The 14992-nt window shown below is 44.7% G+C and overlaps 1 protein-coding gene across 2 annotated transcripts in view; it reads right to left on the bottom strand.

The window, feature by feature from the left end:
• Positions 1–14992, bottom strand: part of DUSP8 (dual specificity phosphatase 8) — an 85599-nt gene that overhangs the window by 46573 nt on the left and 24034 nt on the right. For both annotated transcript variants that reach the window (XM_083470884.1, XM_083470885.1), the window contains one exon: positions 5463–5601. In XM_083470884.1, coding sequence (XP_083327010.1) covers positions 5463–5601 — 139 coding nt within the window. The remainder of the gene's footprint in view (positions 1–5462; positions 5602–14992) is intronic.

Here is a 14992-nt window from a genome sequence, read left to right as displayed (position 1 = left end):
CTATCTTCTGCTGTTAAACTGGGTTGTTAGAATCCTGTCTCAGTAATAACTCAGATGTAGGTAAGCTAATTTTATATGCAAGTAACTGGCTTTGTCCCCAAGCCATCATTTTGCATTTGTCTCTGTTCCCTTAAGCCACTATTTTGCAGCTTGCTCTGGCTGGAGGACCTCAGGGGTTGAGTAAAAATTAAATGATCCTGCAGGCCTCCTGCCTGTCCACACCTACAGGGGGAATGTGATAGTGAGTTGGTTTGCACATTAAACTAAGCCAAACCATGGCTTACCATGAACCCGCAAGCTGCCATAGAGATCCTGGCCACTGCGCTCCTCCCTCAGTTTGTCTCATCCAGACAAACAACAAGATGTAAACCCAAGAACAAACCTGGGTTACTGCTTGTGGCTTGGTCAACAAACTCAGTCAAACAGTACAAGGAGGCTGGGGGAAGAGTGCTCTGGCTACAGTCTTCTGTCCAGGAACCCATATGCTTGTGATAAGCCACGGTTTGGCCAGTCAGTGTACACAAAACTGAACTGGACAGACGCTACATAAGGCAGCTTCCTGTATTCCTAAACATACTGGGAGTGAGAATGGGCAGAGAGGGAAGGCAAACATGGTCAGGGACTGCAGGGACACGAGAGAGGATGAAGTTCACATACTGATTGGAAATAAACAGCTACAACTTGGGCAGCAAGACTCCAGGGTAAAAAGGCTGCTCTTTATTTGTAGTTGTGCCTAGGAGATACAGTAGTACCTCAGGTTACATACGCTTCAAGTTACATATGCTTCAGGTTACACACTCCACTAAGCCAGAAATAGTGCTTCAGGTTAAGAACTTTGCTTCAGGATAAGAACAGAAACCGGGCTCCGGCGGCGCGGCGGCAGCAGCAGGAGGCCCCATTAGCTAAAGTGGTGCTTCAGATTAAGAACAGTTTCAGGTTAAGAACAGACCTCAAGAACGAATTAAGTACTTAACCCGAGGTACCACTGTACTGAAATGTATGACCAGTGAGCTGTTTTACAGACTCTACTCCCAGGAAAGCAGAAGGGATTTCTGGGAGTTCAGGGTAAATTACAAATACTCTGGATGTGCTCACGGAAGACCCAGAATTATGTAATTTGTGCAGGGGCTGCTTGTCCTTGATTTATACCACAGTGACCTTGCAACCGTGGCACACAGTCTGCCTTGCCTACATCCGTTCTCCTTCCATGGGGAATTGCTGTCATGTGAAAATTGTTCAGAGCACAGCAAATACACTTGGCTGAATCACCACCTTCCTCCTCTCCCCACTGCTTGTGTTCTGTAACAATCAAACCTAAGGCAGTGCAGGGCATGGGCAGCAGACTCTAAAGCCATCATTACAGATACTATCTTCCTAAGCTAGCGATTATTTTACGGCTATATACTGTAGCGAGTGTAAGCATCTTTAGCCAATATAACATCAGAGCTCTGCTATGCCAAATGCTGTTTGTTGCTGAGCAACAGTCTCTGCCCAGAAGGACTCCGGCACCAACAGATAAGACACTGACATTTGCATTCTCCATTTTATAGGTGTTGGACAAAAGATTATTCAACTTGTCAATAGCATACAGCAAGCTCATGGTAAGAACTATTCTCCAGAGATCAAATATACGCTTGGGAACGGACTAAAATCCTGCAGTGAAGACACCCTGACTGTATTTCTGAGATTTTTATTCACATTGCTTCCAAGCGATTCTCCTTGCATCACATGCTTGTTCCTGTGATCCCACATCTAAAGAAATTCTACCCCCTCTCTGCACCTGTGACATTATCATTATCATCATCATCACCATCATCAAATGTGTACGCCACTTAAAGCAGTTATGCATTCAAGGCATCCAGATAAATGCAACATTTCACAAAACAACCATCATGGCACAAACCTGGTACTACAAGTGACATTTCTGGATAAACAAACTATATAAACAAAGCAATATAAACAGCAGCTCTGTTCAATCTATGGTGGCAGTACACATTATAATGCAAGGGCTAAAACAGAAACATTTCACGTGCTATATTGTAACTAATTTGCTTGACTTTAATGCCAGACATAAATGTGGAAAAGTTAGCTGAACGGAGAAAGGACTTTAGTCCTGGGGTGTCTATTTCGGCACCCTGTGTATCAAGGCATGTGGCACTCTCAGACAGCCCCTTTGGCATCTGCCAGGGTTCCCTGTTCCTCCCAAATTTAACGATTTTAAAACTGAGATTGGGGGGCCTCTTTGGATAGTTGCTGTGGGTGCTTTCTGTTTTGGAGGGTGTTGATTGCTTGATTTCCTTATCTGTGTTTTATTTCTTTGGGGGGAGAACAGATGTTTTGCCTGTTATTTTCAAAGGGATTCTGAGCACCACAAGTTTTTCTTCTACAATTTGCACAGGAGGGATGAAAATTTTATTCTTGATATTGGAAGCTGCATGTGTTAAAGCTCCCTAATTCCTATGCTAGGATCTGAACCCATATTGTGGTGGGGGGAGGGGGCAGGACGGCAGTCTTTGGAAAAAATAAGGGTTGCACTCAAAATGCCATGTGTCGCTTGGCCCAGAGTGCTAGGTAACAATATAAGCAGTAGATCTGGCTCCCAGAGTTATGGAATGAATAAGTGGGTTTAATCTTCATCTGCCTTTTCCTTTCTTTGTCCACTTGGGAGATTTCATTCATTCACATGCCTTTCCTTTGGAGCTCACTAGCACTGTAACTGTAAGCACTCTGCAGAAAGCTATAATTAGAATATCATGCTTACTTAGCCACTTTACCATATGGGCTGTGGTTTGGGATAAGAGTCCCTCAGGGACCCTGATTCATTGCAACAAACCCCCCGCCACCACCCTCCTTTTCCTCTTTCCGAATGAATCCATTGATTATTTTTTTTAAGTGTTCTGGAAAAGAGCCCTGCTCATTCATTCACTCTGTAAATACTCACAAGGTTAGCGGGGAAGATTTGTTGACTCCCTGAAATCCTACCTACTTTTCTACTTTGATTGTCCAGTTCTGCAAACCCTGTTGGTTACTAGTTTCATGGAAATGATGCCAAACAAGAGCCAAGATGCAAGATCTATGCCAGCAGTTATGGCACAGGTAAGAGGGAAAGGCACAGAAAGAAGAAAGCTTTGCAGTGGCACGACAATGCGCTCATGTTCAGTAAGCCTGGGCTCGCTGCCACAGACTGGCTCAGGCTGATTCCTGCAGATGTGCAACACTCCCCTCTACTGGGCAAAATGGGATTTGTGGAGCATTGATGCAGCAATCCTTCTGCCCACCCCCAGCACAGCATACAGAACTTTTCCATGCTAAGTGGAACATGCCAGTGGAATAGGTGTCTATAGTTACTCCTGCTTCCTTCAGAACATATTATTCAACCAGTCCGTGGCCAAAATCAGGCAGCCTTCTCTTCCAATGGTGTTCCCCAATATTCAAAGGTGCACTACATCTGAACATGCGAGGTTCTATCTAGCCACCATGACTACTAGCCATTGATGGGCCTACGTGCTTATGCCTTTGACTTATACCCCTGTAAAGCTATTTACATCGCTCCCATTGCAACATTTTGTAGCAGACAATTCTTCAGGCACATTAGGGTGTAAAAGCTCACAGAAGCAGAATATTTCTATTTATTGCTTGAATTAAAATTAAGAACTTATATTTTCACATTCCATAAAAATGCCAAACACCACACTTTTCCCCGCTACCTACATTATACATAATGGATTTCACGTTCCTAACTTAAGTTTGGTTGGATAAAAATGCTGTATATTTCCATTATTTCCCCCTCCCTCAATTTCCATTCCCCTCACCTCCAAAAACATTTTTCTCTCTAGGCTTTTATATTCCTGGATACGTTACATCTCTAAGTAGAGGAACAGATTACAAAACCCCAAAGGGTCATCATAACAATTAGCAACTGAATAAAAATCACAAGATAATCTTAATATATGGAACAAGCCGTATCCTTAGAGTCCCTAACTGAGTCCACAACACATATCCATATTTAACATCAATTCCTGTCCAATATAAGAGGGCAAATGAGAAGTCCATGAATCTTGCTCTCACACAATAGCTTAACAGAGTTAAGCAAGGCAACTAGAACTTGGGAATAAAGGTATATGGCAAAGAAGCCCTAGAAGGTACAATCATATGAGTGCTTGAGTTTTGTAGGAACACAGTCTATTTTCTCGATCTGATACTTTAAGCTCAGTGGCATCATCAGGCACCCGCACCAGGCATCAGGCAGGATGGTCACTTTAAAGTCCCTTTCATGGGTCTGAAAGTTCCTGAATCCTAGCTGAATCCCTGCTCAAGGCAGTCAAGGTATCTAGTATCATAGGAGTGGGAAGAATGTGGTCCTGGAGATGTTGTTGGACTGAATCCCATTATATATTATTATTATTATTATTATTATTATTATTATTATTATTATTATTATTAGAATTTATATACCACCCTATACCCTGGGGTCTCAGGGCAATTCACAGAATAAAATCAAGATATAAAACCACAAAATACCTAATAAAAATAAAAACAACAACCCAATAGCCCCCCCCCAAAAAAACACATTTCAAAAGGGCATAGGATATAAATCAAATCAACCAAAGGCCTGGTTAAAAAAGAATGTTTTTGCCTGGCACTTAAAGGTGTATAATGAAGGCGCCAGGCGAGCCTCCCTGGGACAGCATTCCACAAATGGGAAGCCACTGCAGAGAAGGCCTGTTCTCATGTTGCCACCCTCTGGACCTCTCAAGGAAGAGGCACATGAAGAAGGGCCTCAGAAGATGATCTCAGCGACCGGGTAGGTTCATGTGGAAAGAGGCGGTCCTTGAGATATTGTGGTCCTGAGCCATTTAAGGCCTCAGCCAGCATGGCCAATGGTGGGATTTATAGTCCAGCAACATTTAGGGTCACAAGCTCCCTTCCCAAAATTATATCAGCATGCACATTCCACTTCAGATAATGTTACTGTTCCCGAAGAGGAGGGTTTACAAAACAAAAACAAAACAAAACTGTGACGTGGCTGCAGTAAAGCACTTTCAGGAATACAGGTTGCTATTTAGGCCACAAGGTACTCGAGACCTAGAAAGGTATTGCATTAAAGGCTTACCATTGATTCCTCTCTCACACTCTAGCATCCATCTTGATGCCATGACACATCATCCAACCCCTTGGTAAAGTTCCCTTCTTCGTAGCTGTGCAATTAAATTCAGGAGTGACACAAAAGATGGAGGGGGAAGCTATTCGACCCTCGGTCCACCAATGCAGCTCTATTAGTTACAGCAAACATCACATCTGGGGCTTGTGTCCAACATAAATCACATGGAAAGAACACTAAACGGCAAGACAGAGTAGTCTGTGGCTTTCTACCGCCGCTCTTTGTCCTCTGAAGTGCTTCTTTCCCATACACTTAACAGGCAAAATCTTGGCCTTTCACTATGGCTGCCACCAATTCCTACCTGTGAGGATGGAGACATTGTGGAAGCAGCTGTCCAGCTTGCCTAGGAGGATGGAGAGAAAACTGTCAGACGCCAGTCCATTGGCATCCCGTGTGCTCTGGTCATAGACCACCACATCTTGGTGGTCTTCTGCTTCTACCTGCAAGAGAAGTGCCACAAGAAGACAAACATTATTCCATAACCCATAAATGTTAAATTGCTACAGCTTTCAAAACAAAGAAAACTGAGTGGATCTCTTTACTGTCCCCACCCAGGGGGACAATGGTTTGCCCCACTCCTTTGTATGATCTCTCTTCATTTATAAATGCTTTGAAGGAAAGCAGGAGAGAGCAGGACTCGTGTGAGAAAGCTGTTGTTAGTGGTTGCAGAAAGAGTTAACAGAGTTTATTATTCTGGCATATGTAAAATACAGAAACTCTGTTATCCACCTATGCTAGCAAAGGGTGGTCAAGCCATGCCAGAACGTAGCAGGTAACACAGCTCCGAAAATGCACAAATTGTATTCAGGAACTGTACAGTACAGTGCAGTGCTCAGTTATCTGAAGTTTGTGGAGGCCAGGAGAGGGAGAAGAGGTCCTCTCAGCACCTTCGCAGAACAAATAACACAAATGATAATGGATGTTTATAGCAGAAGTACTAACTCAGCCAATTTGTCATCAACCACCCCTGTCTCTGTGCTATTAGCATCCCATGCATTCAGCGATTATTTACAAAGCAACACTAAAATGTGTGCGCTGCTTTGCAAAATGAAAGTCAGATCCCTGCTAAGAAGCTTATAAACCAAAATTTGACAACAGAGGAGACAAAAAAGGAGGGTAAGAAAATGGAGGCAGCTCACAGCATTCATTTCGGTTACTGGTTTCCAAACGAGACAAGGACTAATGGCTAATGGGTACTTTGAAGGTTGGAGGAAGCTGGGCTAAGCCAGCAGCCTCACAGAAGAAGAGGAGTGATCTGGAGAAGTGGTGTCATATACGTGCTCTGGAGGAAATTTCAGGGAAGGAAGAAAAAGCAGAGGTTGTTTTGTTTTGTTTTGTTTTTTAAAGGAATAGGAGTCATTTGATAGATGAGGACAGGGAACTAATTATGGGCAGGGATACATCCGCTATGAAGAACACAACCGCCACCACAAGGCTGAGGACTACTACAGATGTTAGCAATAAGCAGGAGCAGATGAAGTACAAATGACCCACACTTTCTTTCACACTTCCTGCGAAGGTGTGAAGTGGGAATCTGCACACTGCATCTGTGGGGAGATACAGTAATTACAGATCTGTGTGGAGCTCACACTTCTCTCTCTGCAAAGAAGGCGTGCAAAGTCCCATTGCATATGTTTCAGACAAAGCATGAAAAGAGGCTTCCTCTCGACAGTGGGGTTTTTTTTGGGGGGGGGGTCAAAGCCACTATGCTAACTCCACCCACCCAAACACAGAAATTAAAGCTGGACAACCAGGGTGGAAATGCGTACTCTTTCTCTTCACCCCACATTTTCATACTTCCATCCTGTACCACCCATTTCCTAACCATCCACCCCAATAGCAGTGGTATCGTTTCTGATGAATTGGGTGGGAGTTGTCAGGAAGCAGGGGGAATCAAGTGTTTGTGAGTGCCCTTAAAAGGGGGCTAGGGTTAGACCTCAGCCTTCATCAGCTAAGCTAAGCCCCCTTTCAGAACAAGGGCAGAAAGCACACACCTCCTAAGGCAGCCTTTGCCAACCTGGTTCCGTCCAGGTGTTTTGACTGCAACTCCCAATGGCCGTGCTGGCTGGGAGTCACAGTACAAAACATCTGGAGGGCACTAGGTTAGCAAAGGCTGCAGGAAACACATCTACTCCCATTCCCAGAATCAGAATAAGCTGTTCTTTGCCATCTGGCCTGCAATCAGTTGTATTCTCTCAGATTCTAACAGGATTTCTCCATGGCACAAAATGCCATGTGGGGGTGGGGGTGCATGCAGATTAGAGCAGAGAAGAATGTCGGAGGACGATTTCTCTAGCACAATTTTCTCTAAGTAAAAAAAAAAAAAAAGTTAAGTCCATTCAAAGGCGTCTATGGGGTGTGGCACTCATCTTGTTGCAGGCCGAGGGAGCTGCGGTGGGAAGGTAAACGATTTTCTCTACACCAGCACAAGGAAGCAGACCCAAGTCTGGAACTTTGTGCATGTGCAGAAAAGAAGGCGTGAGGTTCAGCGGGTTTGCGAGAATGTATCATTTGATCCCTGAGTAGGGACAAAAGGGGTTTCCCTCCGATGACAAGCCTCCGTGGCGTACCTAGGCCATGGCAGGAGCAGAGGCGGAGAGTGCGAGGCACAGTCAGGGGCTGCCGTGCCTAATGAAAGGTTAATGCATTAAAGGCCGATAAAATCCTCACAGTGCCATGGCTCAGTGCATCCACTGAATAGGCTGATGGGTGGCATACGCCGGCCTTCTGAGCTGGCGGCCTTCCTCCCTCTGGCGCAAAGCACATCTATCATTCTGCTGTCAGAGAACAGCAGCTGTGGTGAAGCAAAGCCAGAGAGACAGACAGACAGACGGACGGATAGAAAGAGAGAGGGCGCTAGCCAAATGGGGGAAAGGACTAAACAGCTCTTTCCATTACATTCCAGATAGTCTCTGAGTATGTGTTTGGTCAGCTTTGAAAGACACTTAAAATCAAGTTCGCTTTCATATGCAGCCATCCCGCTGTTCAGTGTATCAGACCGAGGAAGAGCAGTGGATAGCATACATGCCCTGGTAACAAAACCAAAAGCACATACCTTCTCCTAAAGAATGCTGGGAATTGTAGTTTGCTGAGAACTCTGAGAATTCTTTGTTTCAGATTCCTAACTCAGGCCCTGAGGAGAGGGAGTTACTAAATCTCTGGCACAAGCCTATGCACTCAAATAGACATGAAGCCAATTGGTGATTGCATCAGTAAATTTCTTTTTATAAAACCGTAGAACTTGTGTGCAAAGCAGGGGGGGGGGGTCCCCTAACCCTTTCTCTCCCCCATCCCCACAGCTTCTATCCTAACCCTTTCCAGAGCTGCTATTAGCAAAAAAAGGTGGGGAAACATACAGTCACAATGCGGAGAAGTGTCATGGCTCAATGATAGAGCATCTAGTTTATTTGCAGAAGTTTCTTGGCTCTATTTCTGGCATCTCTGGATCAGGATGGGAGAGACTTCTGACTGCAGCTTTTAGGGCTTGCTGTAATGCTAATAACTCCAAATTTCCTTTCACTTCCTTTTTACCTTCAAATTCCTTTGCACTAGCCTAGTTAATTAGATGCATGAAAATAAGAAAACCTATCTGTGGGTAGAAGCTAATGCTGCTTCTGTGCACAACTGGTTTTCAAGTGTCTGGCATGTCAGTGCCCATGCAGACTACCACTAGCCCAGATGGCAGAAAGAGTCCAGCCATGCAGTGCATGTCAGGTGTGCAATTGCCATGGGAACCGTACCACCCATCCCTATATGAGACCACTTTTGTGAGAGTACTACAAGGATGCCCACTCAATGGATGGACATGGCTATATTAGATCCATTAATATCACTAGGTCTGGTTTAACACAGTCAGATGCAGCCTATGGAGCCCTTATGGCTGACCCTTTTTATGCCACACCAATCTCTCACATTTCTCCCTTTATACTAACAAATCTGGGGTGGGGAACAAAAGACTGTGTCCTCAAAAAGCTAGGGGAGGAATCCCTAGAGGTCACACCAGATTTTTGTTTAATTGCAGTCTCCTTCCTTGGAGGTTTCAAAGCAGAGGTTGGATGGCCATCTGTCATGTACAATCTAGTTGAGATTCCTGCATTGCAGGGGGTTGAACTAGATGGCCCTTGGGGAACCTTCCAAGTCTATGATTCTATGTTAGCCACTTGAGAAGCTCATGCAAGCCGAAACAAGATGAACAAAAAGCTACATCCCACGCACCTTCCTCTGGACATAGAAGAGTGTGCAAAACCAACTTGCAAATCCACAGAGAAAACAGATTATATTCCAAGTTGTTTTGAGTTCACTGGACCTGTTTAACCATGTGTAGTTGCCTGGCAACTTTCAACACATCCCTTGCTGATTGACTCGTGTCTGGCTGCCAGCATGAAACTTGAGGGATGCTATTGATGCTAATTTAGCCCTCAATTATGACTGTCAAAACAAACCACTATAAGAGAGTAGCATAAATAAATGCCAAGCATGTCATGCCTCACTAAATATTTCCAGTGGAAATGGATATTTGGTTTTGTCTGTAGTATCTGAAACTCAAGAGGGGTGGGAGTTAAGCAGCAGAAGGACTGTGGGACATTACGGCTGGAAAAGGAGAGGGGGAGAATTCCCATTTTTATGCTCTAATGGAGAGGTTCTCAGAAGAAGTGAGCCTGGTTCTTTGGCTGATCCTGCCTTCACCTGCACCCTCACACATATATACTCATGCCACATCTTTTATACTCACTGCCTGCCATTTTCCCTAGTACATATTCCGAAACCCTGTGATCAGAATCCAAAAGATACTGAGTGGCCCATTCCTGTTTTAATTTCCCCTGCAACACGCACATTAACACCAATTCCAAAGCTTCAGCATGAATAACCTGCTAAGAAAATGCATGTGACATGCAGTGTTGCAACGATCATTTTGCACCTGAGAGGAATACTGAGAAATTGAGTTATTGATCTAGCTGAGAAGCACCAAAGGATACACTTCATTGGCCTTTCTGACTTAAAAAACAAACAAACAAAGAACAACAACAGTGTATTTCCTGGCTTGTATTGGAAAATTTAATGCAGGATGTGAATACAAGTGCCCTGCGATTTTTAAAAATAACAGCAGACATTTATTCTTGTGACATAACCTAAGCACATCTAGCATGGCAAGCACAGTAATCCCTCCAGCCCTGGCCACAGGGGCAAAGGTGACAGGAGAGTCACTCATGCGCAGTGTGCACTGCTGCCACAGGTGGGAGGATTCGCTACCAGGACAGGGCTGTTAGCAGCGAAGGAAACAACAGCTTTGGAAGCAGAATTATCCCACAGTAGGATTTAGTGTTCCTTCCACATGGGGAGCTTTGTTTTGGGCATTACTGACGGGTTGCTGAGCAACGGCAGATGGATGCGACACGGTTTATATCTTATTAAAGTTATAAGGTTTCAGGCAATAGAAATCCCAGACAAGCACTGGCAGCACAGAAGCAAGCCACATCGAGTAAACATGGTATTGCCTGGACTGAGTTCAGAACTGGGGAATAGCGGGAAGGGGTGTGGATGTTTCAAATACATTTTGGCTAAACGGGATTGCGTTTCCTTCAACTATAAAAGTGTTGAGTGACGGCTGACATGGATCTATGTTTAAAAGCCTCAACTGTTAGTGCCTGCTTGCACAGGGTTCCCAAACCATTTCTTCATTTCTTTGCCCCCAGAATGCTTCCCTGACCAGACCCTATGCAGTTTCCACTTGTCATAACCAAAGCCTTCTACCTTGTCTCCAGCTCAGGCTTCATCACCTACTACCTCATCCTGACTTGTGAGAATGACAGAAGAGGCATGGAAAAGGGATGAGCTTCTAAACAAACTTATACCTGGGTTATACAATGCTGCATCATTGGCTGAATGAGCCCGTAGCATCAAAGCAAAACCTGCAATCAAATAATCAAGCTTAACTGCAGCAATGTTGATTCTTCCTCATTCAAAAGGTTGCGATCCTAAGCACATTTGCATGAAAATATAAATGCCATGGAAATCACCTTCCACATCAAGCGTGTTTCAAGCTGCAGAGTAACAAATCAATCCCTAAGTATAAACTGGTTTGCTACAATAAAAGGATCCTACCCCCCCTTTAGTGTTGCTAATGAAGGAACCCACACATGTGATCATGCAAATTTGCCAACCCAGTAGCAAGGGACACAGACTAAGAGTGACATTCAAAACTAGAGAAGTCTCCTGTATTGTTACTGTGTGTATGGAGGGGTCGTTGGGCAAAATGGCCTTAGCAAGCCATCTGCTTGAATGGGACCACCTCCTCTTAAAACCTCCTCTTAAAATCTTACTTGGCTACGAGTGATCACCAAAGAAGAAGTGAATGCCCCATTCACTTGCCCTCCTTCTGTGGGCTCAACCTGCATATTGGTCCAGAGGGTGAGGTAGGCAGAGGATGCTGCTCCTAATCCTGTCCCAACCTGCTCATTCAGAGAGGGAAGGTGAAAAGTTAGCCATAGCAAGGAGGGGCAATACCAGGGCCAGAGGCTAGTGCCAGGCACACTGCAGAGGCCTTGGAATGAGCAATGGATTGCAGAGTCTTGATGCCAGCCTTGGCTACAGGGAAGGGCATATTTTCCCAATGCATTTTCCCCATCACATTACTGGAATGACAATTGCCGGGAGGTGGGACAACACACAGCACATTATCTTCCTTCTCTTAAACCATAAAGAAACAGGAGACCTTGTAGAGCCTGGAGCTGACAAGTCCAAGGCTGCAATCCTAAATCTCTAGTAAGTCACAATGAACTCACAGGAACCTGATCCTGGGAAAGCATGTCCACGTCTGGCCTGTGCGCATGTGTAAAAACATAACCTTCCTGTCTCACATACCAACCCAAATTATATAGGCCATACTGATCTCCTCTTACTCTTTCCATTCCCTACAGTTGCAAATTGGGAGGAGGGCCTGTCTTTATGGTCAGTACCTGACTGTTTTAGAAGCAATAATAAAATACTACTAGTACTAGATAAACATAATTTACCCAAAAGGGAGGAATTTGGGAGGACCTCTGGCTGCCTCCCAGCACACACACACACACAATTTCAAATTCTGTCAGCAGGAAACCAAAAAGGAGGGCAGGAGCTTGTCAGGAAGAATAATGGGGCAGGACAATTGTGCCTATGATGTCACCCTTCCTGCCATCTGCTACTCAGCAGCAGCTCCACTCACCCCCTGCCCCCTCCCCCATTAGAAACAAAAAGACCCCACATAATAACATGAGGGTAATTCACAACACTGCTGCCCTCCACGTGTCCATTCTCATCTCAGGAGAATTTGAAGAAGCATCACCGGTTACAAAAGAAGGCCAAAACTCACAATTTAAATGTAATTGGTTTGGGGTTTTTTACTGTCCCCAAAATAGTGACCCTGGGTTGCAGGCGAGTGATCGAGGCATGTAGTAGGGATCTGCCCTGCTCTCAGATTCTTCTGACTCAATGCTTCACTCAATACTACCTGAACTAAGCTTAAGGAGGCTCCCGTCGACCCACCAGAAGCCACACAAGGGACTGACTCAGTGGCTGCAAGTTAAAGGGAGAGGTTGCAACTTCATGAATGGACTGGCAGTCCTCCCAAGTTTTTCCTCTCTGACCACAAGGACAGCAAACACATGTTCAATTAATATTGGTTTGTTTGTTTGTTTGTTTGTTTTTTTAAAAAAAGCTAAAGAAGAACTAGTTGTATTTCATGCAGTTGTTACATGAGCAACTGAGAAGATAAGGGTGCAATAATCAACATCCTGAAAGGGATTTGCTTCTCTCTCTCTCTCTCTCTCTCTCTCTCTCTCTCTCTCTCTCTCTCTGTGCTACCTCTGAACTTACCTCTAACAACAACTAAAGCCCCTTAGTCCCAGAACCCCAAAGGCTTACAGCTATAATTTACGAATGTCCTTTATTACAAGCATCTTGACAACATATAAGCTCTGTTTGGGCACTTACCCCTTGCGTGATTACAGCTGCATAAGGAGATCAAGGCCATGCTTCTGACTCTGCACCCTATCCTGGCTGAATGCCCCGACTGCTGTCCATGCACTGAGGGTAAGGTCTCAGGAAAGGGGCCTACTCTATGCATGGGGGCTCCCTGGTGGACTTAGAACCCTGATATCACAGGGTTCTAGATCATGGGGGTGGGGTGGCTATGTGTGTAGAGCAGGCTCCCCTCTTCTGATCTTTGGCCACTGTGCTGGCCTCCTGAACCTGGCCATACCCTCACCATCACCCTGCTGTTCACACACAGTGGCCAAAGATCAAGAGCCAGAGAGTAGCTGCATAGCATTTCTAGCTATGCAAAGCTATGCAAAGCTTCGCCATCCTGCACAGCTCCTAGTCTATGCTCATGACCAGAAGCAGCAGAACATGGAAAACAAGCAGTGCATGCAAATTTGCTAGATATGCATAATTTATTGCTGCTGCAGAATACAATTTTTTTTTACAACTGAACTTGGGTCACGTTGGCACGGAATCCTGTTCTGTGCATGTGAAATTTATTTATTTATGTCACTTACATTTATATCCCACCTTTACTCCAAGGGGCTCAAGGTGGCATACATGGTATCCTCCCCTAGTTTCTCCTCACAACAACCCTGTGAGGTAGGCTAGGCTGAAAGACAGTGACTCACCCAAGGTCACCCAGTGAGCTTCATGGCCAGGGGCAACTTGAACCCTGGTCTCCCAAGTCCTATTTTAACCACTACACAACACTGGCTGTAAGTTGACAGTAAACTGGCCATAAAAAGGTAAAGGTACCCCTGACCGTAAGGTCCAGTTGAGACGACTCTGGAGTTGCGCTCTAATCTTGCTCTATAGGCCGAGGGAGCCAGCATTTGTATGCAGACAGCTTCCGGGTCATGTGGCCAGCATGACTAAGCCGCTTCTGGCGAACCAGAGCAGCGCACGGAAACGCCAGTTACCTTCCCGCCGGAGTGGTACCTATTTATCTACTTGCACTTCGATGTGCTTTCGAACTGCTAGGTTGGCAGGAGAGGGACCGAGCAACAGGAGCTCACCCCGTCACGGGGATTCAAAACTGGTCATACTACTGTGAATAATGTGGTGTGTTTATATACCGAGTCCTACATAATATGTTTTATTAATTGTATAATTCTATGCAGACATACAAGTCAGTAGATCCCATTGAATACAATGATGCTTACTTCAGAGCAAATATGCAAACAATATGTTGTTAGAGGGCCAGGATTGCTTTCCTTTAGACAGAGTTGCTATGTCCTTGACAGAAGGATACAGTGCCTAAATCAGATGTAATGTATATAGTAGTGTTTAATGTGGACTAAAGAGACCTGGGTTCAAATCCCTACTTAAGCTCTTGAAGAATGAAGTTCACTTGGTAAGTCTTGCCACTCTCAGCCTAACCCACCTCAGAGATTCATTACAAGAACAACATACATGGATAGCTCAATGTATTCGCCTTCGCAGGAATGTGACAAAATAAACAAATCCTATAGCAGAAATCTCCACCTGGAATTGCCTCATTTCCCAAGAGAGACAATTAACTAGCACCCAAAATCTCACAAGGCATTCTTCCTTTGCTGTCACCTCTTCTCCAAATCTTGTGAAAACAAAAAAACCCAACCATGCAAAATTGCTCACCCCACTTTCAACAGATCACCAAACACCTAGAGCTAGGAACCTGCTGCTGTTACATGATTTACATCTTCAATGTACCTTCTCGTTAATGCCCTTTTGTTGAAATCAATGGAATTTAGGCGCAGGTTTCAGGTATCTTGACTGACTCCCATTGAAAACAATGGTGGGTATTCCATTGAATTTTTTTTCATATGATGT

Source organism: Podarcis liolepis (assembly GCF_965112155.1).
Source record: "Podarcis liolepis genome assembly, chromosome: 1".
Lineage (NCBI taxonomy): Eukaryota > Metazoa > Chordata > Lepidosauria > Squamata > Lacertidae > Podarcis > Podarcis liolepis.
This window is presented reverse-complemented; position numbering and strand designations above follow the sequence as displayed.